Genomic DNA, 26,981 nt, shown 5'->3' with positions numbered 1-26,981 from the left:
CTATAATGCTGAGCCAAGGACGCTCCGCCTTCTCTATAGAAGCAGTCAACTGAGTTCTGAACGAATTAGCTCCTTGGTAATGGCTTAATCTATAGATAGAAAGCCCTATGATGGGAAACTACCACGTTAGGTTTGGAGAGAGATGGGACCGGTTATATAATAGGGGAAGCAGATGCAAGCTTTTTCTTTCAATAGCCGGCCAAATGACTACAGGATCATCGGTCTACTCTACCTCAATTCACCATTTCGAACCTTATACAGAAGGTTTTTCCGTACCAGCTCCTTCTACCTATACCGCAGTTGAAGCACCTAAAGGAGAATTTGGTGTCTTTCTGGTCAGTAATGGAAGCAATCGTCCCTACCGTCGTAAAATAAGAGCACCTGGCTTTGCCCATTCACAAGGACTCGATTCTATGTCCAAACATCACATGCCAGCAGATGTGGTCACCATCATAGGTACTCAAGATATTGTGTCTGGAGAGGTGGATAGATAGGACTACTAGTTGCTCGATCAGGACCCTAGCTTTATTGCGAGCCAAAAACCCAATTTATACGCCCCCTTTCTTTATTTAAGGAGATTCTATCCAATTATCAGCCCCGATGCGGAAAGGAGTAAAGAAAGAAGAGTTGAAGACGGCTTAACAGTAAGAGAGAACCCCCTCATCTCGTGGCTAGGAACATCTATGTAGATGGGATTGGATTCATAGTGCCAGTTAGGGGTAGGTATAAACCTTCATTCATCTTCTTCGATCTTCCTTGGAATATCCATCATCTTGGTCTCGACCTTGTTGAGCTCTCCCTGATCGAAAGTTCCTATTTTGCTGCCTCTTCGATCGTCTCCGACTCCCTAAAAAATAAGAGTACTTGGTGACCTAGATGGTCAGGGTCTTTCCTTACCTTAGCTGAGCCTTATGTCCCTTCAACATTCCTATTCATCTTGCCTTGTCTTGGGCACCGCAGTGGACTGATTATCCTATATATAATATCTACTCTAAAGATTAAGAGGATAGAGGGTCTCCCTTCCATAGATTCGATTGGGATTGATTCTCAGGATCGAGCCCTTATCAGAGGCGTGCCTACCGACACCTGTCAAAGTCTTCGGCTTGCACGACGTCTCCTTCCATTTGCTCCAGCTATGAAAGAAAAGAATGGGCGCAACACTTTATTCTCTTCTACCGCTCTTTGTTTACTTCTGGCCTTCCCGAACTCCTACACGGGCGGAGTCAGATCTTGGAGTAAGCTCCTTTCCATGGGCAATCTACTCAAGAGTTTAGGCCCCTAATTCGGTCTATGTCTGGGCTGCTGCCGTACTCAAAGGCGAGGGGCTCCAAAAGCGGATGCGATCGGCCTCAGAGGAGAGGGGCTCCAAAAGTGGATGCGATCGGCCTCAGAGGAGAGGGGAGGCAACTTGGGATTCTAGGCAAAGTGCTTTTTTTGTATATAGGCCTTCGTATAGGATAGGATTTTCATTCCTCCCGCCAAAGCTAGAAAAGAAAGGAGCTCTCTCTTTTTTCCAGCCTTCTTTTTATTTTAAAGGCATATAGTGCGTTCTCGCTTTCAGGGGGAATTCAAGTCAAAATCTAGTACAAGGAGGAAGCGAAAGGCTAGCTACCAGGTACGAAACAGAGTATGACTATAATAAATCATAGAGCAGTGGGGAGCATGCCCATCCCATTAGATATCATTTGAGCTTCCCCTTTCCTAAGATCCTGGACGTGGTACTGACGCATGAACTTGGTTACTGGTTTGACCGCTTTGTTGGCAAGTCAAGTAAGGAAAGGTCTGTTCATTTGTCCAGAAATATGTTTTCGGCCTATCTATCGATTGAACCAGGGGCTGGGCTCTTGTTGACAGACATAAGAAGTGGGATTAAGAATAGGGGAAGAGCAGCTCTACTCATACTTCTGCTTATGGAAAGACATAAGAAGGACCCTATAAAACATGCAAGATCTCTTAGTAAGCCCTTGTTGGCATATCAGGTGCCATTGAACACAGTCCAGGGAAAGCATCTATCTATAGTGATAGTGATCCATCGCCTTATCGGATTGGGTGCTTGATTCCTTAGCTGAGCTAATGATTTAGATGCGAAATCTGAGCTAATGGCTCACTTCACTACCTTAAGCGGAGCTAACTACAGGCCAAAATATACTGCAATCACCCAGACCTTTCTAATACTGAAAACCTGTATACGAAATTTCTTCAGTTGCTTACTCGGCCTAAGCAAGCCTGACCGAACACCCGAAAGAAGTTCTTTCTCCATCGAACGGGAATGGACGAAGAACGAGGAGGCATTCTTCATAGAGAAGAGCCCTGAGAAATTTCACGATAACTGAAGAGGGAATGCGGCATTACTACTTTTATAAGACTATAGACTTGGAAGGCATTCCCAGTTCGCCATAACACAGTCTTAGGGTCACTACGAGCTGGACTCGTCGTGAAACTCACTTATTCTTAGAGAAATGATGTGTGCTAGCCTTCCCTACCATCGGCCTATCCGCTTCCAGAGCTTATTCTTTATCAACTAAAAATAGTACAAAGGAAAAGACAAGGCTGCTCCCAGATCGACAGGGGGAGAAGAAGAAAGTCTCTTCCCAGCTAAGTCCTATGCTGAGTAGGAAGACTGGCCTCTCTCCTTAGTGGTCTACGATCCCCAATGCCTTACTACTAGCCCTTGGGCTTGCCTTACGCTTTCATTCAAGCTAACTAGACAGGTAGGCAATCCCATCCCCAACGCAGATTCAAGTAAGCCAAGCATGCCTATTCTCTATTACACGCATCGGGGCCATTTCCCTAGAGGAGGTTTTTTTCTGTTAGGTTAGCGCTTGCAGGTTCAATCTCTCTTACTAGTATAGAGAAAAGAAGTCTACCTTTCTCTATACTAGAGCATACGGGGAATCAAATCTAAAAACCAATATATGAACAAGAGAGCAGACGGGGTAATAAAAAGTCAATCAATCGAATAGCTAGTCCTTCCTTTCTTTCTCCTTCCCCATTTCAGGTTTTAGAAGAGTTAGTTTCGCGCAGGGCACCTTTACTAATTTTCCCCTTTCTTTTATGGCTTGCTGGCTGGATTAGCTAGCTTCAAGGCGCTTATTTGAAACAAAGTACAGAGAGAATTTAAGGTTATCACACTTTATTGTGACGATTTATAGACAACCGGGGTATCAGCGTACTTCACGGCTAACTGAAGCCAGTGCAGATAATTCCTTTTCCGAATGAAAGGCGATAGGGGGCGTACCCTAAGGAAGCAAGAAGGGAGGATTTTCTTTACTTTACCGCTAGAACCTTCCTTTCACGAGTGAACCCGGGCACGAGCCTACCTTGGTTGAACCAAAAAAGGGGTACCGGCGTACCTACCATTACCATATAGGGAATGAACTGAGTTAGAGGCATATGCTTCCTTTACCGATAGCCGGTACCGAACTATCCGAAAGCCCTCTAAAAGGCTCAAGAAGAAGGATTGGATGATCTGCGGAATGAGAAACTGCAACAATTGCCTGACCAAAGTCTTACCCTTTCTTTCCCTTTCGACTGGCATTATCACACCGCCATCACCAGATTCAATAGCTGCTCCTAGCCCGATTCCAAGACCTGACCAGGTTTGAAAGTTCAAGCAGCCTTGATCAACTATAGGAAAGTACCAGTTTTCCACAGTGACAAGGACTTCGCGCGAAAGCATTGATTTCCGGTCTCATGGTGGCAAAGAAAAAGAAAGAGGAAGCGCTCTTGTTCTTGTTGCGCGGACCCCACAATAAAGAAAGATGGAAGACAAGAAGCTCAGTAGCAAGGCCGTCTCATAGTCACCACTTGTCTGTCGTTTCAAGCTTCCAAAACAAGCAGAAAAACACGTTGTCGGTTCAGCAGCTCGAAGTTCATCTCAATAAAATGTCAGGTCAATCACATGACTCATCCTGTTAGTCGAGCATAGCTAACGCTACCATGACGCTACGCTGCGCCTGCACTGACGTGACTTGCAAACAACGCTGACGCTATATAGCCATATAGGCAACGCTCGGGACCACCTCCCTTCGCTTCAGAGTCTTAGGCGCAGCTCTTCTAGTCAGAGAAGAGTCCAGTTGCGAACCTGTGCACTCCTATCCTATTGTTGCTTCTATCACGATAGGGAATCGTGTGATTCTTTCTATCCCCGTACTTTCTCGCTCTTATGGAGTTGTATTCCCTAGGTTATGCAGTTATCTTCCCTGGCCTGACAGTAGTCAAGGGAAAATCACTTGAGCTTTTTCGCCTTTGCTCCTTCTTTCCGGAGCGCACTAACGGAAAACCTGAGATAATTCTTAGCTGCTGTGGAAGTTAGCGTCTTAAAGAAAGTAAGTGCTTGCTGCTCCTGCTCTTATAGTTAGATAAGGCACTAAAAGCATACCTTATCTCAGGGGCATGAGTACACCGCTTTCACACTCGAACTCTCCTACTGTGTGCTGTGTGTGCTTTCAAGCAATAAGACTGCTTGCTAAACGAACCACTGCTGACGAAGTGCCCCATACCCGCACTAAGGGGTAACCTGAGATAAGGTATGGAAGCAGTCTGATTATTTCCACTTGAGTCGACTTAAGTCTTTCTCTCCTCGTACAGTCTTGGCTCTAGTAAAGAGAAAGAATCTCTCCCTACCCTACTGCGGGAAAAAGCACTTTCTATCCCCCCGTGCTACAAAACAAACAAACTTATCTAAGCACTAAAAGCAACAATAAGGAATGGAATGGGAGAAGCTATAGTGCAGATCACTTTTCACTTTCTCGTCAGTCCAGACCTTGTCCTTGGTTCTATCAGCTATGGAGTCTTCCTCTGGTTCTTCCCGTCTCTAGTACAGATCAAATCACAGGATCTCTGTATGTATGCGCTGAGGAGCTATATCTCCCGGACGAAAGACTTCTAAACCCTGATTTCCGGAATGGCAGCAATCGACTTATTTCTGTCTTACAGCTTTCTTGTAGTACTGCTCTCTTTTCAAGCGAATCTCTATTTCAACTGCATTCCCTATTGCAAAGAAATCAACCTCGGTTCTTTCTGTTGATAGGTTAGTTTGATGTAAGGTGTGAGCCTCTTCAGTTGCAGTGAAAGTTCCCGACTCTCTAGTGCTATCCCCCCTTTTTCAGCCTGACATTACAAAGGTAGACTTCATCCACCGGACGCCCTGGCTTTCTTTTTAGTTTTCCAATCTTCTGTCCTTCATTCTTGCAGATGCAAATCATAGATGACCTAGTGGCATTTATGCCAGACCAGAGCATTCTTCTCAAGAAAAGAAAGCGGAGAGGGTGACTGAATTTCACTCTTTATCATTCCTTACTACTCCTCAATTCCCATCAAGTGTTGTCTTATTTCCCAAGCCACTGCTCAATCCTCCTTTTCTGATTGATTGAAAGTAGCAAGGAAAGACAAGCAAAAACTTTGTTGGCTCAAGAAGCAACTGAGGAGAGAGAAAGAGTAGTAAAGGAAATACAAGTAGCAGTCTCAGGTCAAAGGAATCAAGGAAGAATTTCTTCTGATATTGCGGTTACTCTTTCAGAATCTCATCCTGAGACCTAAGTATGCCATTCTCTTCGTCAAGAAAGATCGAGCAGCATAGAAGCCTTGACTTCAAGCTTAGGTCTTTTTTTTTTTAAAAAGGGAACTAAGGCAACTTTTAGGTGCAGGGAAAGAAAAAGGCTAGCGAACCTCTTTCCAGGCGGTACAATACAAAGGGCGAAGCTCGAGTAGGTTACTTTGAGTGACCTTCATGGCGGGTGTTCCGGTGTTAACGAGTTCGGAAAGAAGGTCAAGGATGAACAGTAGACAAAGACAAAGGAAAGAGGAGATGGGGCTGACCTCGCTGCTGACCTGGGAGCAGGCTTGCTAACCTTCGGCCATAGTGACTAGTGACGAGAGAAGTTGCTTAGGGACCTACGGAGCTAGTGACCAAAGCGGAGTCAATTCATATTAAAACCAGAAGAGGGAATTCAATGTCAATCGCCATCTCCTTGGCACACGTGACGGTTATCACCTCTACCACGTCCTCCTTAACGTCCCTTGTTATCTCGTGCGGAATTCTTCCTCTGTTGAGGCTTCTGCTGGTCATCTTTACCAGCTCTATCTCCTCTACCGAATCTCCTGCGACTTCGTCCTCCCCTTTTGCTCATAAGTAAGCTCTTCTCCACGGCGTATTTTGACTCTTACCTTCGCTTCTTTCATTCGCTTTCTTGTTTTTGGCTCAAGCAGTAGGTCCTTCGACCCTCAAAGCAATACGGTATGCTCCTTCTATGCTGTCCAGAAAAGACAAATGCAATTCAAAAAGTCAGCTCGAATATTGCCTTTTGTCTTCCTCCTTCACTCTACATCGTAGAGACAATAGGTTAAACTCCTTCATGTACTTTCTCATAGAAATTTTTTAAAAACCTTGTTTCAGATTCTTAAACTTATTTATGAATTCCGCTTCGACATCACCTGGTAGAAATTAATCCTTAAACTTCAGAACTTCTTGTTCTTCGTAGCGCTTCTCCTCCAGCTCCCTCTTCTGTCGTACATGTGCTCACCATAAACCTGCCTTTTTGTTTTCTTCAACTTCGTGGTAATGAAACGTACCCGCTCCGGGTCCGAAATCTCTTTTAGTTCGAAATACTGGTCCATCGCGATTAACCAGTCTAAGACCACGTCACGGAGGGGTCTCGGCTTCCATAAAAAAAAGTTAGTAACTTCTACGCTAGTCTTCACAATTACTCCACTTCCCTAATTATCTGTGCTTCTCCTCCTCCTTCCCTTCCTTGCTTCGAGGAGGTTATATAATAGTAACAGAAGGAGACAGGTATAGAATAGAAGTCCGCCCCAGTCACTAAACCTAGCTCACCAAGCCTTAGGAGTGCTCCGCCGTGGGCTTGGCTTGTAGCGACTGAATCTTGTTTCCGATAGAGCACCATTGATTGGTCTATTGGCAAAGGAAACCCGGGAATTAAAGATTTTGTTCTGTCCTCCGGACATTTATTATGCTGTCACTACTGCTTGTCAATTTGAATTGCATCAAAGCTCTCGTTCGAACTTCATATACGAGAATTCTAAACAAGAACTCGAGACTTGAAATGAATCCAAGTGGAGGTTCTTTCTCAGGGCGTAAGGAATAGCACGCAAAAGACAGCCTGGAAAGACAAAGACAGGATTTCAACATAAAAAGCGGTGGATGAGCGGTAATGGCTGGGGAAGGGGGCAAGTACATCCTTTTGTTCTCAGTTCGTGGGAATTGCTTCCATCACTAACCAGTTCAGCTCGGCTAGTGGGCTTTTGTGTTCGAACCTCGAATCCGGACCTGTTCGACAAGACCAGATCCATCAACAAACCTAGGTCCAATATTTGCGTGTACGAGCTAGCCATCAACAGACGGACATCCTTTTACCGCAGTCTTCCCCTATTGGGCATAGCCTTTTCTCCGTTAGGCTCCTGTAAGGGCGGGTATGAGAAGGGTCCCCCTCTCCCTTGTCAAAGCTTAGTTATCCGTGAATGAGAACTCGTTTTGCTTGTTGGCTGGCTTATGATGGTTTCCTGTCCCAATTCAACATATTCCTTTTTTTGCTCCTGCTTGGTAGCAGGCTTGTGTGCGAGCTTGGTCCGGTTTCGATTCCTAAAGCCCACGGAGAAGGGTGTGGAGCCTCGCTTTCCATGCTGCTCCCCCTGCCAGTGTGTTGGCGTCGATGAAGGTTTAAAGCCTCTTTCCTTCAACACCGAAAAGCTAGTAATTTTATGTGTCTTCTTGAGCGAGTGAAGTGCTTCACGGATGTGGAGCACGAACGCATAAAACTTTTTGCTTTTCCTTTCCCTCCCTCGCTTACAGTTACTTCCAATTCCAACCAATTTATAGTTAATGCACCCATAAGAACCCGACAATCCCCCGTATGGAGCCACCGTCGTTTCGTCTGGCATGTACTCTCTAGTCACCACTCCTCCGAGTACGACAAAGTGAAAGGAGACAAGACTCACCTCCCCCTACTTTGTCAATCACAGCCGTCTCGTCTATTCTATTCTCGAAAGCGTGTAGACAGAAGGCCCTTTTTTCGGACTGTCTTGTTTTCAGGCCTCCACGGCCGTACGGGGTTCTCCATTCTCAGAAAGCTTCAACTTTCCCACGTGTGCGCAAGCTTGCGAATAGTTTCTGCGATCACTCTACGTAATTTTATAAACCGGTTTATGCTTGTAGCTACCCCCGGGGGGAATACGTGTAATAGCCCCGCGGGGAACCCCCGCCCGGAGGCGGGAATCTCTTTGAATTTGTCTCTGCGATTGGTCTTTCCTGCAGCTGGACCGCACCTTCGCTTCGCACCTCTGGTTTGTATGCAAAATAAAATATTGAATAAGGGTTTAATAAGGAGATCTCTTAATTACTTGATCAAGGAACAGTGCTTTCGAACATTACTTACGAGAATCTCAATCCTTCTGCCTCACCTTCTGAAAGGGTAGTAAGAAGGGGGGTTCGGGTGCGCTTCTTCTTCCTGCCGGTTCAGGAGCTTAGGCCCAAGCGGTAGTAGTTTCCTAGTTGGAGTTGGCACACGTAGGCCCGACACCAGAGGTTGGTTGGCGCATTCGGTAAAGCATTCCGCTAGCTGGCGCATAGCAAGCAAGAAAGCTCAAAGCCAGCAGTAAGGTCCGGAGCAGGAGCATTAGGGTAGGCGATGGCCGCTGCATGGTGGAATTTAGCAAGTTGCCGGAAAACGGCACCACCTACCCGAGCAAGAGTTGTGCTCACCGGGTAAATCCGGAGAAGGGGAACTTCAACTAAGAAAGAATAAGAATAAGAAGAATTGCTTAAGTAAGGTAGTCGCTTCTTTTTTTCGGTATACTGCTCCGCTCGCAGAGCGAATGAACATAAGTCAAACCGAATATGAGGAGGAAAGTGAGATCGTTGTCCGATCTTTATCGTCGAATCCCCAAATGTGCATCTTCGAGTGTTTCAGCCGATCCCCAATCTCCCAGTATCAATATTTCGGCTGCTCAAGCCGGTACAGGTACAGAAGTGGCTACAACGGAGCAGCTTACTCCTGAGATGGATTTACCGATTGAACTAGATTTACCCGCCTTTTTCACCCAAGCGGATTTCCCCGTGCTACCGAGTTTTGAGCAGACTACGGATCCATTCGACGATCTTTTTGATAATATATGTGAACAAATAATAGCTATAGTCCAACCATTTCCCGAATTTCAAGGGTGGGATTTGTATTTTTTGGACGAAGTTATTTCATTGTCCCTTTTTTCCCTGATGGATGAATATTATTTTTCCATTGAATGCCTCCAAGGCATATACTTAGATTTAATCACCAATGGTGCTTCTTCAGCCTTTTTAACCTTTTTTCTTAATTATTGAATTGAAGTTATATAAAAAATGAACTGACAAAGCGTCTGTTCACGGAGGTTGTTGTAGTTTTCGTAGTTGCAAGAATTTCTTTCTCACGATTGGGTTGGTGTTCAGTGTACCGCTTGTGACGCCTATGCTTTGCATGAACATCTCAATGTCCAAGATAAAAAGAACGAGGGGAAGAATCGACGAGGCGAGTGTTCTCGAAGAGAAAATCGTGATGGAAAAAGCGTGAGGAGAATTCTAAACTCGAGATGTTAGAAGGTGCAAAATCAATGGGTGCAGGAGCTGCTACAATTGCTTCAGCGGGAGCTGCTATCGGTATTGGAAACGTCCTTAGTTCCTCGATTCATTCCGTGGCGCGAAATCCATCATTGGCAAAACAATTATTTGGTTATGCCATTTTGGGCTTTGCTCTAACCGAAGCTATTGCATCGTTTGCCCCAATGATGGCCTTTTTGATCTCATTCGTATTCCAAGTCCGTTAGTAATCGTTTACGGTGGGTGGGTAAGCAGGAGGGGATCCCTGTGGTTAGACTAACTGGCCGAGAAGGTTAGCGAGGTTCCTGCTATGGTGAAGTGAAAGATCTTTCACTATAGTGGGAAGAAGACAGGTGGGAGCGAGCGGAGCGAGAGCAAAGCAAGCTCTAGTGGTGGGTTGTCTTCGCGGTCCCATTTCATCGACATAGTCAGAAGCAATGGATGTTGTAAACGCACAAGTGAAACACGAATGAGTATAGGTTTTGGGGGATGTAATTTCGATCTAAACCCGGAAACCCATATCTTTATATACGAAATTACTTCGTCCTTTTTTTTTTAGCCCTTTTTCGTTTGTGCATCTTTCTCCCATGCTTTCCGTTGGTCAACAACCAACCAAAGTGCTCTATACTTCTTCACTACTCGTACAGGCTTGACGGAGTTAAGCTGTATTGAGGGAATCGTTTTGTCTCAATCAATCAAGAATGCCTCAACTGGATAAATTCACTTATTTCACACAATTCTTCTGGTCATGCCTTTTCCTCTTTACTTTCTATATTCCTATATGCAATGATGGAGATGGAGTACTTGGGATCAGCAGAATTCTAAAACTACGGAACCAACTGGTTTCACACCGGGAGAACAAGATCCGGAGCAACGACCCCAACAGTTTGGAAGATATCTTGAGAAAAGGTTTTAGCACCGGTGTATCCTATATGTACTCAAGTTTATTCGAAGTATCCCAATGGTGTAACGCCGTCGACTTCTTGGGAAAAAGGAGGAAGATGACTTTAATCTCTTGTTTCGGAGAAATAAGTGGCTCACGAGGAATGGAAAGAAACATATTATATTTGATCTCTAAGTCCGTACATAGCAATCCTGGGTGGGTCATCACTTGTAGGAATGACATAATGCTAATCCATGTTCCACACGGCCAAGGAAGCATCGGTTTTTAATCTCATTATGACTTGGTCGTTCGGAAGAGCAATTAATTCGATCAGAATAGTGGAATGGAAGGCAGTAAAAGAATTTAATACTCCTTTCTTTTCCAATCGCCCCGCGAAGACAGACGTTCGGAAAGGTTCTCGAGATTCTCAATCGCTCTTTTTAGTGGGGAGGAATAGTGCGGGAAGGGAGCGAGACCAAGCCGAGCCACTAGTAGAGTAAGCCCTTCCCACGTGTCAAGTTGAATATGAATAAATGAATGCAGCCTCAACCAGAGAGATCAACCTGCGCCTTTGAGTTGAGGCCGCTGGCGGCGCAGAACGAACTAATCCGCGACCAGCAAGTTTTCCGAAAGCGAACTGAATGACTTTGGTCAGGAAAGGGAATAGGGCAATAAATAGAGCTTCGGCTCAGAATTAGACCTTCTGTAGACGGAACTTCAGACTTCTGGATAGGCCTGAGAAAGCCTAGACCAAAGGTGCCTAATAGCCTAGCCAGACTCATCGGGTAGGGAATCCCATCCTCAGCGAAGCCAGTAAGCAAGCCCAAGTCCATGCAAGAAGGCCCACTGGATCTATCCAAATTCAAAGCCCATCAAAGACTCTCCTACATGAAAGGATCTGAGTCCATCCAAATGATATTAAGCAAAATCCTATTCTGGAAAGAATGGCAAAGTAAGGGATTTAAGTCTGCTCAGAGATTTCATATCTCTCCCACGTGTGATTCATCCTAACAACTATCGATTAGGTTAAAAAAGTGCCCCTACACATGCAAAAAACTAATTAAAAGGGCAAAAGAGACGAAGGCCAAAGCATTGACTGAAGAGGGGGGCAAAGAGATATTCGCCTTTGACTTCTTCTCCGCCTACTGACTGCTACTCGGCTAGATGCTCCTATTTCTTATTCGTAGATCGTAGATTAAGATGTTATTAGGTAAGGAAAGTCAGTCCTTTCATTCCTTCCTGAGAATAGATCCCCAATAGCTCGCAGATGAGGAATTCTTCCGCTACGACCCTTAGGCGAGCTAATCAGTCTTGCTTTGCCAAAAAATCCCTCCTCACTCTTCTATTTATTGACTTTTGGGGTAAGAAGCATCCAATTCCATGTCTTAAGCATGATTAGGGTTAAGGGAAGGATTGCAGCTAGATAGTAGGCGGCGGGGGAAAGCTAGCTGAAGATGCATAGAATGCCCTGTTAGGGAGAAGCCGATTCGCCACTTTAAGAAAGTATTTTCGAACTAATGCCACATCTTCTACTTCGACAAGGCAGGTGCAAAAGGAAAAGGAGTAAGGGCTTAGGAAGGTAGCGCAGTGGAAGCAGCAATCCCTATTTCGCATAGCCCTTTATTGGGTAAAGTGAATCAGAATAGGCGGGTTGACATTCAATTAGAATAACCGCTGTTGTCTCTTTCCTGCTCTCCTCTGCTACAGAATCCGGTCTTAGTTGAATAACCCTTGCTATTGAATCCGATGCTCTAGAGGAAGGCAATGAAATTGTTGATGCATCGAATGCCATGCCATGGTTGGCTCTTGGGGAAGGAAGGAGAGTGATTGGCATGAAGTAGGGCAGAAAGAGGGGATTCAGGTTCTCTTTTAAAAGGATTGGATTTGCTGCTTGCCTTCCGCACCTTGATCTGTCTAGTTCTATTTTGACTAATCCGAATCTGTGTACTGAGTAAAAGCGAAATATCTTCTCTCAATTCTTGGCAGAGGGAAGCCCCATGACCGACCGAACCGAGGCTGGGGTAGATAGAGGAAGAGAAGATTTATTGAATGCTCTCGGGCATTTATTGAGGTAGTAAAATATTATGTTTCAGAAGGATCTTTCTTGGTATTAAAGTCTTCAATCTGTGAGGAAGTAGCCCATTCTTCATCTACGCAAAGATGAATTACTGCTTATTCGACCGGTCCTACCCCGGCTTATTAGGATAGGACCTTCTCTTATCCCGGATGACTTGAGCTTGTCTTGGCTCTCTTCTTTGACAAATAGGACTTCTCTTATCCCCATGGGCTTCTCGGGTGGAGCTTATATATATATATATATATATATATATATATATATATATATATATATATATATATATATATAAGTTATATTCGATATTAAATATTGAATATTAAAATTTAGGATGTTAAATAAAATTTAGGTCACAATTCTATAATAAAATTTACAAAGCATTGCTTTAGATATTTTTTTAACATCCTTTTGTCTCTAATATCTATTTATTTTTATTTTTTTTAAAAATTCGTTGGGTCCACTTAGCCCATTTCACCTGCGGGCCGGGACCGTTTGGCCCGTTTAATTTGGGATCGGGCCGAGACCGTTTGGACCGGCCCACTTGGCCCGTTTAGGCCCGGGACCGTCCCACTTGCCACCCTTAAATGAAATAGATAAGAACTATAAGGTTTTAAGTTCAAATATAAGTGGAGCATAGTAGTTGATGATTGGTCAATCAATTTGAGAAGTATCTTTTTAGTAATATTCGATAAGCAAATTGTGATTGATCGATCTTTTTAAAAAGTACTTGTGAGTGTTAAATTATAAAAAGGATATATCAAGGTTTAGTTATGATTAATATTATTTATATGAGAGAAATAAAATTTAAATATTTATCGTAAAGGAATTTGAATTAGTTTTAAATTTTTATATAATTAAGATACAAAAGAAGTGAAAGTAAATATATATATATAAAAAGATTTCACAATCAATATAAATTATAAATATACCAAAGAAGAGTCTATTTAACATAGCTATAGAGACTATTCCAAACAGGAACAGGACAACAAAAAACATGGCGAAAATGAAAAGAGAAGAAAGGGATGGTAGAAATTAAAGAAAATGTTAAATTAACAAGGGATTTTTTGAAAATATAAATTTATGGTAAGGATATTTTTATCTCAAATAATATTTTTTGCTTTTGATTCTTGAAAGAAATTAGAATTTGTAGTTTCCCCCTCTCCCCAAAAAAAGTATGCCGCTGCTCAAAAGTACTTCTCCGCCTTGATCAAACACTTCAAATTTCTAAAAAGGTGTTTTTTAAAGTACTTTTGGCCTCTAAAATTTCAGCCAAACAGGCTTTTAAATTTTTTTTACTAGAGATATGTGCAAGCTAATCCACATACCATGATTACTAAAAAGAAATATTTTCGAGAAAATATATCGCAATGAATTAACTTACTTTTTGGAGTTGCAGTGAGAGTTGGGATGTGCGGAGGTGGGAGGGTGGAAATCATAAGTTGGAATGACACATGTGAGAGTTTGGAAGGGAGAGAAATCATTTTCCAAAAATTAGAAGAAAATGTGTTTAAAGAAAATATTTTTTAAAAATATTTAAACCAAGTGAAAAAATTTTAAAAATATTTTTGTTTTCCTCCTTACCATATTCCTAATATTATTAAGAGACACTTTGAGGAGCTTGGGGTCGTCCTGCTCCAGGCGATGCTTTCTCATTCGTCCACATATGGCTTGTTGTAGCGCCCTTTGTTAGCGTTTGTATGTATATAATTTACTGTGCTATCACTTTTATTTGCAGACAAACTGCCATGTGTGCAGAAAGACTGTTAACACGTGTAATCTCCTTCCAATCAGATAGTGGACTTTGTATAAAAGCTACCCTCTGATTTAAATTCCATTGGGTCCCATATATTCAGGAATACATGCTATCCCTGGAACTTGTGTGCGGTTACTTGAACACATTAATGACTTACGGAGTTAATAAAAAATTCGTAGCACTAACAAAATTTTATTAATACAAAAGTATTTTCAATTTTACTGAAGAAGGGAGTGTTTTGGAAAAAAAAAAAACAACAAAGATTTATATTATTTGATGTTCCAACCAAATTTTAAACTAACAAACGAATTTCTGGATAGAATTTTTGAAGGATAAAGAAGTAGGAAAGAATAAGACATTGGTTACGTTATTTCATTGAGACACGATTAGTTTTAAAAATGGTAGGATACTCCATATTCGGGTTATAGTTAGAAAACATTGGATGTTACTAATGTGCATAAAGCTCAGTAGATTTCAAGAAATTATCATAGTTACATTTTAAATGAAAGACAACATATAACAAAATTAATTTTATTGTATTATACTGTATATTAGTATTAGTTAGAGTGGACTTTCCACTTACTTTTCGTATTTTCCACACAGTAAAATTGCCTGCATGATAATGTGACAGCATAAACGAATAGTAAATGGAGAAGCTAATTAAGTGCAAATACATCATGATCCTCTACTCCATTGAATTATTGCATATGTAGAAATGCGCACACATAAGGGATCTTGACGAAACAGATTATGATATTGTGTTCTATGTATTTGTGGCTTTCATTCTTTTATCATTTGACACTAAACGTCAGTTCCGAAGAGCTCTAAGTTGAGTTGTGATACGTATGAATCCAAATGTCTGATACGAAATTAATCAACTAGCTACAACATACATAAGTGACGATATATTAGCAATTGTATAGGAATCATGGACTATAATAGGCGTTAAATTTATCTTTTCCTCCTCTAATCACACTTCCAGGTAGTTGCCGAAAAGTTATTTGTATGCAAAGTATTAAGCTATTATAAATTGGACTTGGGCCCATGCTCAGCATGGACACAACACCACTAGTAGAAGTACACACCCTTAGAAAATGAAGGATTCTATGAAGAATGAAGGATTCTATACTTCATAGTAGTACCATTTTGTCAAATAAAATCTAGAGAATTTTTTAGAAATCACTATTATTTGGTGGCTATTAACTTCTTATAGCTATCATATGAATAATTACTTCCTATAGCTACTATTCAGTTGTTACGGTAATGTATTCACATGTATTTGCGCTGCTGTATTCATGAATACAGCAGCAAAAAGTGCCTAAAATCAGGGCAGTCCAGCTGTACGCACATGTATTCACATGTATTCGCGCCATGTATTCATGAATACAACAGTAAAAAGCGCCTAAAATCAGGGCAGTCCAGCTGTACGCGCATGTATTCACATGTATTCGCGCTGCTGTATTCATAAATACAGTAGTAAAAAGCGCCTAAAATCAGAGCAGTCCAGCTGTACGCGCATGTATTCACATGTATTCGCGCCATGTATTCATGAATACAACAACAAAAAGCGCCTAAAATCAGGGCAGACCAGCTTTACGCGCATGTATTCACATGTATTTGCGCTGCTGTATTTATGAATACAACCGTACGCGCATGTATTCATGAATACAGTAACATCAATCCCTTAAAAATAGGTATGTCCAGCTGTCTAATAGAGAGGAAAAACATAAATTGCGTATTTCATGCTTTATTTCATGTCTCAATGATAGTATATACCATAAAATACTTATTTTGCTATAAAATATCAAAGATAACTATAAAAAATAATATTTTAAAATAATTTTGATTTATAATAAATAGGGTGTATACATTTGATATAAGAATTAAAATTTACTAAAATCTACTACTAAAACATTTAAGTACACAATTTATCATTGCTATAGCTTGGAAAAAGAAACAAAGAATCTCCAAAACATCACTAAAATCACGCCACGTAACATAATAGCCTCCATCCACAGCTCCACAAATTAAAAAGATGTTCAACTCTCCATTTTCCGTCACTGCTTCACTCTCAAAGTAGAGAGATGGCTTCTACTTCTGCAGCTTACATTACTACTTTCACTTCTAATCTTCATCAAATCAAACAAAAACCTTTTTTCCCAAGTAAATGTACAGATTTATTTCACCCCTTTTCTCCTCTAAATCTCAAGAACCCAAAATTCTTGAAGTTTCCTAAAATGACTCTCTCAAATGAATGTGTGGGTACAGAAAATTTCAACTCCACAAGAACAAATTATAATTACAACGATGCCACTACTGCTAAGTTTTACAAAAGGATGGATTCTTGTTTGGTAATTCCTCCACCAAAGGGTAAAAAACCCAAAGCTATAATCAAATTTGTTGGTGGTGCTTTTATTGGAGCTGTTCCTGAAGTTTCTTACAGGTTAAACAAGTTGTACCTTCTGGAATTGGTATTAAAGTTTTAATCTTTTATTGATTTTTTGTTCTGGGGGTTTTCTTGTTAACAGTTATTTGCTTGAAAATTTGGCGAGAGAAGGGTATTTGATAATATGTGTGCCTTACAATGTGACATTTGATCATGCCCAAGTCACAAGACAGGTTTTCGAGAGATTTCATGCTTGTTTTGGTTCAATTTTAGCATCAGGGTTGCCTGATTCTGGCCTTTCTGCTGCTGGCATTGTTGATTTGCCACTTTACTCTGTTGGCCACAGGTAATTAATTTGAGTTGAATCACTCTATTTTTCCATTGTTGTTTCCTTATATTTTGGTCCAAAGGCTTGTTATTTTTTAATGTAATTAGTTTGACTCAGTTTTGTGAAAGTATTTTGATACTTCTCCTATTAAATACGCATAACATTTCTGTGACTATAAAAATTTTCACTTAGAGTAATGGAATTTAATGTTAAAATTATTTCTAAATATAGAAATATATCATTCTTTTTGTGTGCCATTGATGGAGCTCAGTCTGAGTTAGATTTGCTTAATCGGCTTGTTTCAAATGCATTCACTAATTTTAACTCTTTATACTTTGAAGTGCTAGAGGTGAATATAGTTTTACCTGGCTAAGATGTCTTTTTTTTTTCTTTTTTGTTTTTCGGTACCATGCATATTGCAGTAATGGTGCTCTTATTCAAGCACTTACAGGAAGTTATTTTTGTGAGAAGATACCTAAGGTTTGGCTTTTGACATTTGGCTTACAGTCTACCTCCATTTACCTGCAGTCATAGAGAATTCTGAACCTTTAGTTCAAAGAAATGAATGTCTTACTGAATCCATTTTTATATATTTCATGAAGGCTAATATTATAATATCGTACAATAATAGGCCAGCGTCAGAGGCAGTGCCATATTTTGAGCAGGTAACTTGTCGCTTTCTCACATGCTATATTTTGCTTTTAACATTCTAATTTTGTGCAGCTATATTGTCTTTCACCTAGTGTTTTTCATCATTCATCTTCTAACTAGAGACAATATACAATCCATTTTAGCTTGAGAATAACAAAATTGATTTTTTCTTTTACTTTGTTCCCTTTATTCTGTTTTAATTCCTAAAGTATTGAACATCCGTGTGTGGTTATGGCTTCTGTACAAATGCTTCAACTTATCTTTCCGCTGCTATGTGTTCCTTCTCAACTTATGATATCTCATAATCTTAATGGTATACTTATGTCTAGTTCCTTTTCCGAGGTCAAGGTAATTATCTTTGCTCGAGACCCCGCCAAAAATGAACAAAGAAAGAAGCCTGAATTTTTAATAAAAGCGTATGAAATGCTGTTATCATGTCATGTTAGCAAAGTTAAATATGCTTTTGTGAGGTTTATAACAAATAGAAACAATGATATACAAAGTGCCAGGATTCGGTGACAAGGTGAAAGAATGGTGGACAAGCTACGGGGTATCAGGGACACCTTCATTCCATCTTTCGAAGAAACTTAAATTGCTCAAGGGAGATATTATTAGGTGGAATAAGGAGGTTTTTGGGAGGGTAGAGATTAAAATGACGGAACTTATGCATGAATTGGGGGAATTAGAAAGAGGGGAAGGGACGAGGGAGTTAGATGAATCTGAGAAAGCGAGATTGGGGGAGGTTAAGAGAGAAATAGTCGAGTTAGCAATAGCTCAGGAGACTAGCTGGTGGCAAAAATCGAAGGCGTTCTGGTTAAAGGAGGGGGATTCGAATACAAGTTTTTCCACAGGGTGGCAGTTGCAAATCGAAGGAGAAACTTCATAGAGACCTTAGTTGTGGATGGGGTGAGGATTGAGGGAGAGGAGGAGGTAAAATGGGCGATAGTGTGGTTTTATGAGAACTTATACAAAGAGGAAGTTAGTTGGAGGCCGACTTTGGGGGGAATAGAGTTCAACCACATAGGGGATGGAGACAGTGAGTGGCTAGAAATGGCTTTCGAGGAGGAGGAGGTGCACGAGGCTATATCAAGTTGTGCTGGTGATAAGGCCCCCGGGCCTGATGGTTTCTCATTGGCCTTCTTCCAACTCTTTTGGGACACCATCAAGGGGGAGTTGATGGAAGCCATTGAATATTTCCATGTGAATGATGTTTTCGAGAGAAGTATCAATGCTTCTTTTATTACTATTGTGCCTAAAAAAGAAGATGCATCTTGTATTAGAGACTACAGGCTTATTAGTCTCGTGGGGAGCATTTACAAGATTATTTCTAAAGTGCTTTCCAACAGACTTAAGAAGGTTCTTGACGTGACTGTTTCGTCCTCCCAGAATGCGTTTGTAGAAGGTAGGCAGATCCTGGATGCTGCTTTGGTGGCAAATGAACTTGTAGACTCCAGAAGAAAAAATAGAGAACCCGACTTACTATGCAAGTTGGACCTTGAGAAGGCTTTCGACCATGTCAATTAGGAGTTCCTGGACTTCATTATGATGCGGATGGGGTTTGGGGCAAGATGGAGGGGATGGATCAAGTTCTGCATTTCCTCAATCAAATTCTCTGTCCTGGTTAATGGTAGCCCGTGTGGTTTCTTTGGCAGCTCCAGGGGTCTCAGGCAAGGTGACCCCCTATCCCCCATGCTATTCATTCTAGTGATGGATGCTCCGAGTAAAATGATGGATCGTGCGGCGGGCGGAGGCTTCTTGAGAGGATTCTCAGCTCCGATTGGGGTGCTCAATACCAGAAGAATCTCTCATTTTCTTTTTGCGGATGATACACTGGTTTTCTGTGATGCTAATATGGATCAGTTGACCTACCTGAAGCAGGTCCTGCAGTGGTTTCAGATAGTATCAGGACTCAAAATCAACCTCGGCAAGTGTGAGATTTTCTCGGTGGGTGAGGTTGCTAATATTGATGCTTTGTCTTATGTTCTCAGATGTAAGGTGGGCTCCCTTCCCACTACTTACCTGGGTCTCCCATTGGGCGCTTCGCATAAGGATACTACGGTTTGGAATCCAGTGATCGAAAGAGTTGAAAAAAGATTAGCAGGCTGGTAGAAATGGTATTTGTCAAAAGGTGGTAAGGAAATGCTTATTAAAAGCACTTTATCGAGTATGTCCACCTATTACTTGTCCCTGTTGCAAGCTCCGCTTCAAAGGAATTTTCTTTGGGATGCGGCGGATGGAACTAGAAAGTTTCATATAGTGAATTGGCAGACAGTCACTTCCCCAAAAAAGTGGGGTGGACTTGGAGAAAAGATCTTAGGGTATTCAACAAAGCTTTATTGGGGAAGTGGCTGTGGATATTCGGGGTAGAAGAGCATGCTCTATGGAGGGAGGTCATAGTAGAAAAGTACGATTCCACGGGAGGGGGTTGGAGGACCAAGGCAATCACAACACCTTTCAGGTGTGGCATGTGGAGGAGCATCATGAAGAATTGGGTAGCATTCAGTGGCAACATCACTTACAGGGTGGGAGATGGAAGGAGAATCAGCTTTTGGAATCATAGGTGGTGTGGAGAGGATACTCTGAGGGTCTCCTTCCCCCACGTCTTCACAGTTTCAAACCAGAAGGAATTGATGGTCCAACAGATTCGTAAGGAGCATGAAGGGGGTAGTATGGGACCTCTTATTTAGAAGGAACATGGAAGATTGGGAGATTGCGGAGCTCCAAGATTTGTTGACACTGCTATATGGGCAAGACAGGCCCCAACCATCTTGTGATTCTTGGAGATGGGGTTTGCGTGGCGATGGTTTGTTCACCGTAAAGTCCTTTTACCAGAGTATTTTGGTGAGAGAGGAGGCCACTTTTCCATACTCGATCTGGATTCCTAGGGCGCCCACGAAGATGTGCTTTTTTGGATGGCTAGCGGCGAGGGGAGTGATCTTGACTGTTGAAAATCTTCGAAAGAGAGGAATTACACTTGTTAGTTGGTGCTATATGTGTAAAAGCTCAGGGGAAGAAGTTGATCATCTTTTGTTGCATTGCCCTGTGTCCTTGGCTTTGTGGAGGGAAATCCTGAATCTTTTTGGTGTTCAATGGGTGATGCCAAGCACTGTAAAGGAAATGTTATATAGCTGGGCTGGTTTCCGTAGAAGAAGAAAGCAAAAGGCGTGGAAGTTCGCCCCGTTAGCTCTCATGTGGATAGTTTGGGGGGAGAGAAATAGGAGAGCTTTTGAGGGGATTGAGTCTCCTTTTTCACATCTTAAGAATAGTCTTTTATCTTTGATCGCTTTTTGGTGCAGGTGCACTCATTTAGCCCCTACTTGTATAGAAGATTGGGCGTCTTTTGTAGAGAATCATGTTCTGATGTAAATTCTCTACTTTTTGGTATACTTCGTGTATACGGGAGTTCTCTCCCTTTTGATTAATACAATTTATCTTATAAAAAAAAATGATATAGAATGAAAAAAGTGGGAGAGGCACGAGTGCTGAAGCGAATTGACTGCTAAGGAGAAGATCTATATCTGGTCTAATGGCACGCCATTGGCATCAAAGAGAACACTTGAGTCTCTGATAACTTGCTTTACTTCATTCCATTCTTTTTCCTTTCCTACTCCCTGATGGCAAATCGGATGGAAGCCAACAGAAGCTTATCTGCCTTGTAAGTTGTTTTATGGTTTGATAGAGAAAATAGGTGAGCAGAGTGTTAGACAAATTTAAGCACTTTCTTCTTTTCTTTTCGTGTGTTCGTCAAAGGGTGTGGATTAAGGGATGGTTGATAATCTATTAGGAGAACTATGTATGGTACTGGCTTGTAATATAGGTGTTTTCTGATAGGAGTAAATGTGGACGAGGAAGGATCAGATGCCGTAATTACTTTTTTGAAAGAAGCATGAAATCTTGCAACAATTTGTTTTTCTAGAAACTTCAAGTCTTGCTTTTATTTTCTCCATAGAACAATTTGCTGCCAAAATGCATCATTTCTTGTGGTTTTGATCCCATTTTGCAGTTAGGTCTTCTTGTTGGCCAGATGGTTCCTATTATATCTCCAGTATATTCAATGGCTCAATCCGGTTCAGGTAGATCAATCTAACTGCTTCTCTATTATTAATCCCCCCTAGAAACCATAGTAGTGATTTTCTACATATTTGTAGTATGTTGTGCTGAAAGTCTGAAACTATAGTTCTCATTCAAGTAAGGTTACGGGGGAAGAAAAGTAAAGCAGCCGTTAGCTTTGTTTCTTTTCATTGTGACATACCCATATCACAAAAATCTCGGAGTAGCAAACTACCCAGGACAAAGCTAAAATCTTTTGGGGATAGATATAATATCTGTTTGAGGTGATGCAAAAATGATTAATGTAATAAACAAATTACAATGCACATAGCTCTTTGTCTTTATTAATCACCTCAAACAATTAGATTTCTCCTATCTCTTTTGCATGCTGATGAAAATATGAAAGACTTTAGGGTGTGTTTGACTGTTTGGTATAAAGGCAAATGTTTTTCATAGAAAATGTTTTCCTGGAAAATAAGTGATTTTCTTACTTATTTTCTAGTGTTTGGTGAGTTAGCAGAAAATATATAATCTACGCAAACACTGGAGATGGAATGGGTAAGGGACAAAGGAGGAGCGGGGCAGTGGGGGTTCAGGTCGGGGGTCAGGGACGTCGATGTTCTGGGTCAGAGTCGGCTTTAGGGTTCGGGTCGGGGGGTGGGGTTGAAGTCGGGGTTTCATGTAATAGACTTGGAAAATTGACACAAAATTGTAATTGACCAAAGGAATAAAATTCAAATCGGAAGCTTTATTGATTAATTCGAATGGTTACAACATTGATGAGCTCATGCACCTAAAAGAACAAAAATGAAGGTGAGGAAGGATCCAGAAGAAGAGGGAAGAGAGAATTAGGAAATGATTAGAGAGAGAAAGTAGCAAATAATACCGTATTCTAACTAACTCCCCTCTTCCTTTTCCGTTAGTTGTTATAATTGTTGGAAGTCAATCTGGACCGTTCGATGACCTACTCTTCATCTTCTAATCTGGGCCGTTCATCTCGTTTCTTTTATTATTAGCTCCTAACCGTCCACGTGTCCCTCACCTTTACTCAATACCTAATATATCACATATCTTCCACTAACCCTTTTATTCTTTCAGACCAGCCGCCTTCTCTACTCATTTCCTAACATTTCAGACTAGGGTTCAACGTCGGGGTTAGGGTCAGGGTCAGGATCGGGGTTGGGGTTAGGACCGAGGTGGGGGTTTTGGGGGTTGGGGGCGCGAACAAGGTCGGAGTTTGGGGTCGAGGTCGAAATTGGTGGATTAGGATCGGGGTTTAGGGTCAGGTCACGGGTTAGGTGTTGGGGTTGGAACAAGGGTTCGGGGTTGGAGTGTTGGGTTCGGCATTGACCCCAAACCCCGACCCCGACCATTAATTCGAACTTCAACCCTGACCATGAACCCGAACCCCGACCATGGTCCCTGAATCGTGATCATGACCCCAACTCCGAATTCGAAGCCCGACCCTGAACTCAAACTCCGATCCCCGATCCACACTCTGATCCCCGATCTTGACCGCGACCTCCAACTCCCATCCGGACCCCAAACTTCGAACCTGACCCAACCCTCGACCTCGATCCTATATCCTGAACTCGACCTCGAACATTGAACCCAAACCTCGATCCCAACCCCGACCCCGGACCTCGTACCCAACCCCCGAACCTTGATCCTGAATCCCGACCCCAAATCCTGACGTCGAACTCGACCCCTTGAACTTTAGGTCGGGATTCGGGTCCCGAAGTCCGAGGGCCGTCAGGGGAGGGGTGGCGGGATTTGGGGACCGGGGGAAGTATTGAGGGTGGTTGGGGTGAGATCGAGATGCATGGTGGTAGTTCTAGGGTCTGGGGGGCCGGGGTGGCTAGGGTGTCGATTGGGGGGGTGAGGAAAGTTGAAAGAGAGTTTTGGTTCCTCCTCTTGGTAGGGTGTTCATAAGAAAAATATGTTTCAAAACATGATCAACCATAAGTTTGAAGTGTCTAGAAACATTAAATTCTGATTTTCTTGTTTAGAGATGTCAATTCCTATTTCCTTTTCCTTTATGCAGCAATCTTGCAAGTAACTGCTACTCCATCTACCTAATTTAACTTATGTGGAGCTTAAGAATAAAATGCTTAAATTGATTCTTATGTTGAGATTGATGCAGAAGTGTTCAAAAAATTGTCTGAATTATTTAGAAGTGGAATACTTAATTAGAAAAATGTAGATGATTTAATATTTGTTTATGAGTTTAAATTGTTCGACGAAGAAAAAAATTTCATTTTAAGAAATAGGTGAAGTTTTTTGTACCGGAAAAAAGGAAAGTGGGTCAAATTCAATGGAACATGTGAAAATTATTTAATTTCTCCTTTCCTGCTTTGCCTACTACACTCTTTTGTTTCCTACTCTCTTTCTCCTTTTTCTACTTTTCTCCTGCAACTGGACAAGCCCATGTGCTGTCTACCAATTGATCTTAGAAACTGTATATGAGTCTAGTCATTTGGTGCCAAATTACAAGAAATCCCACTTTTACCTTTTCTGATATTCCACTTTTTGTGGAGCATCAATCACTTCGTTTTAAAATGGCTATTAGATGTAGAGATATAATCTTTTTAGATCAAGCAGAAGTAAAAATATCCTCCTAGTGTGAGCTTTAGCTGATTTGCTAGAGGAGGTAGAATCTTTAGTTGATTTGCCATACCACTAGCTTTTTTGTTTTTTATCTTGTGAATATGGTACTGACCTGCCTTAATGTTGTTTTGGTTTTGGTTTTTTAATATATATCTTAGATACTACTACTAAATTTTTGACCGATTCTTAATGAGAAACTACAACAGTTTCTTTAACCTGAATGATACTGACGATGTCTTGTTGATGTTTGACATAAGAAGTTATTAACTTTGCACATTAATTCATATGAAAGAATTTAAACATGCAGCAAAATCTTACGCCACTAGATGAAGTAATCCAAGACTTCTATAAACCCTTCAGTTGTCTATATATACCAGATGTGGGACTCCACATAACTCTTTTTTTTTTTAATCTCAGTGAGTGGAATACTACATAACCCAACACCCTCCCAGTATGTAACCTGATTTTGGTTTCACTCATGGACTTTAATGCGTCTTACGAGTGTTAGTATGAGTTTGGTAAAGGTTGGATCTATTCTCATGTGAAATAGCATGAACATCCAACCCACGACACTAAGACGACGAGAAGGAAAAATAAAAAGGAAACTTCATTTTAAATCTTACCATCCCCATGTCAAAATTTTGACAGCATTATGTATGAAACTAGGGCCAAGAAAATCAAGATGATCAAGAAAAATAAGACTGATATTCTTTTGACATCTTACCGTGTTGATACGTATACATAACAGTAACTTAAGCTATCAGCAAGAAGCTTCTTTAGACACTCTAATGTGTACCCTTTTTAATACTTCAGTCTTCTTGATGATTGTGTTACAGCTTTTTGCAAAGTTCAATTAAAGTTTAAGAGTTACAGATGTTGCAATGCTGGAAATAAGGGGTTGAATGGAGTGAGTGATGTATCAATATGATTTTTTTTGTATTAGTAATTCTGGTCTAAGACAACAATCTTGCATGCGCTTGATCAAGAGCTTCAATGAGTTATCGTTCGCTGTATATATATGACCTGACCAACTATGTAGGAGATGCATTGAGGGTGTTACTTGATACAGCTGGAACAATCATCCGTGATTATGATCCAGAAACAGTTGTTTCGTTGACTAAATTTGCTGATCAGTTGCCTTTGGTATTTGGCGAGGTATGTTCTGTCCATTTGATTTGGTTGAAAAATTTGTTGTCTCCCTTACATGTTGTTACAGTTTTGAATGTTATATATGTTGCTAAATCTCTCTCTCTCTTCATGCATTTCAAATTTAAGCAGATTATGGTTTTGGTCTTAGTTATTAATGAGATTGTTGTTTCTTTAGCTTGCTCAAGGGATATCAGAGTTCAAGCCAACACCCTCTGAAAATCTTGAGTGTTTCAAAAACTCATACAACGTCAAGCGTACATTGCTGGTATTCATTCATATTGTGGTTGAAAAGTAGTTTCTAGTAAATGTTAGTTTTGATGGGATAGAACCTTTTCAGGTGAAGTTTGACTCTGATACAATCGATGAGACAGATCGACTTGAAGAGACATTAAAGCCCCGAGTAGAATCTTTTGGTGGAAAAGTAGAGAAAATTGCATTAACCGGTAACCACATCACACCGTGCATTCAGGTAACTTGCACATTGTTGCATGATTTGCTTTATTCACTTGTTTTTATTAGCCATAGAAATATATTAGGATATAGAATATGAAAATTGCTCTTATAGTAACACTTAGTGAACATAGCATTGAACAGAGTGAATTTTTGTTTTGGTGACTACTGACTAGGAACCAAAATGGCGAGTAGGAGCTGTATACACTCCAGCAGATGCTGTTGCGCAAGTGGTTAAAACTGTTGCCTTAAATGACACTAAGGGCCTATGTACAACCATTGTCAACTGGTTCGATCGTATCGACGAGTTCTGAACCTGCTTAAACATGGAACGGAAGCACAATTTTATAGCTCAACGATGTAGAAAAATGCACATATATCATCATAGTAATACAGTTAAACGGACCTCCCCTAGTCGAGTACAACATCACAAAGATAATACACAATATTTCCTTCCCAAAATGAAAACATGCATTCATAGAATTATTTGTGTTCGTTTTGTTGTTTTACTTTTATTTGGGGTAATCTAACATGGCCATAATAAGGTGGCCTCGTTGATTTCCTTTTAATTCCGTCTATGTCAGTTTGCGAAAAACGCTAAATGTCCAAGTCTAGTCCGCCGTCTGCTCTTTGGTGCATGTATTTGTCTCCTGTAAGAATTTGTGAATTTATTATTGGAGTTAATTATTTTGTTTAGTGTTATAAAATAAAAGCAATTTAGTAAAACATAAACAAGAAATGGAGATAGAGAGAAGAAAGAAATTTTCTTCTTCAATTGTGTGTATTTTCTTATCTATTACAAGGCCTTTATATAGGCATGAAAAGTGGAAAAAAAAATATGTCATTGAATATGTCATTAAGCATAGAAATATGTCATTAAGCATTTGAGAAGATCATGGAGGAAGAGTAGACATCCACCATAATTTGATTTTTCTTATAACACTCCCCCCTTGGATGTCTATAGATAATGTGTTTCGTTAAAACCTTATTAGGAAAAAATCCTATGGGAAAAAAATCTTTGTGAAGGAAAAAGAGTACACATGTTTAGAAATACGCATTTTGGT

The 26,981-nt window shown here is 41.0% G+C and overlaps 2 protein-coding genes across 2 annotated transcripts in view; both read left to right on the top strand.

Moving 5' to 3' along the window:
* Positions 1-547, top strand: part of LOC117275870 (NADH-ubiquinone oxidoreductase chain 2) — a 15,052-nt gene extending 14,505 nt beyond the window's left edge. The window contains exon 1 of the mRNA XM_033655198.2: positions 1-547. This exon is cut by the window's left edge and continues 14,505 nt beyond it. The gene's annotated coding sequence lies outside the window, so the exon portion shown is untranslated.
* A 15,780-nt stretch (positions 548-16,327) lies between these two features.
* Positions 16,328-26,486, top strand: LOC104085221 (uncharacterized). The gene is made up of 9 exons (XM_009589214.4): positions 16,328-16,739; positions 16,825-17,028; positions 17,433-17,490; positions 17,613-17,675; positions 21,665-21,734; positions 25,358-25,473; positions 25,643-25,732; positions 25,805-25,936; positions 26,094-26,486. Exons 1-9 carry the CDS (start codon positions 16,381-16,383, stop codon positions 26,229-26,231), a joined length of 1,230 nt encoding a protein of 409 aa, XP_009587509.1. The 5' UTR covers positions 16,328-16,380; the 3' UTR covers positions 26,232-26,486.
* The last annotated feature ends 495 nt before the right edge of the window (positions 26,487-26,981 follow it).

This window comes from Nicotiana tomentosiformis, chromosome 8, assembly GCF_000390325.3.
Source record: "Nicotiana tomentosiformis chromosome 8, ASM39032v3, whole genome shotgun sequence".
Taxonomy (NCBI): domain Eukaryota; kingdom Viridiplantae; phylum Streptophyta; class Magnoliopsida; order Solanales; family Solanaceae; genus Nicotiana; species Nicotiana tomentosiformis.
This window is presented reverse-complemented; position numbering and strand designations above follow the sequence as displayed.

Excerpts from the sequence above, each read along its gene's own strand:
- LOC104085221 (XM_009589214.4), top strand. The coding sequence starts at position 16,381 with ATGGCTTCTACTTCTGCAGCTTACATTACTACTTTCACTTCTAATCTT. Across the intron at positions 17,676-21,664 it reads CAGTGCCATATTTTGAGCAG|TTAGGTCTTCTTGTTGGCCA; the intron begins GTAACTTGTCGC and ends CCCATTTTGCAG. Across the intron at positions 25,733-25,804 it reads ACGTCAAGCGTACATTGCTG|GTGAAGTTTGACTCTGATAC; the intron begins GTATTCATTCAT and ends GAACCTTTTCAG.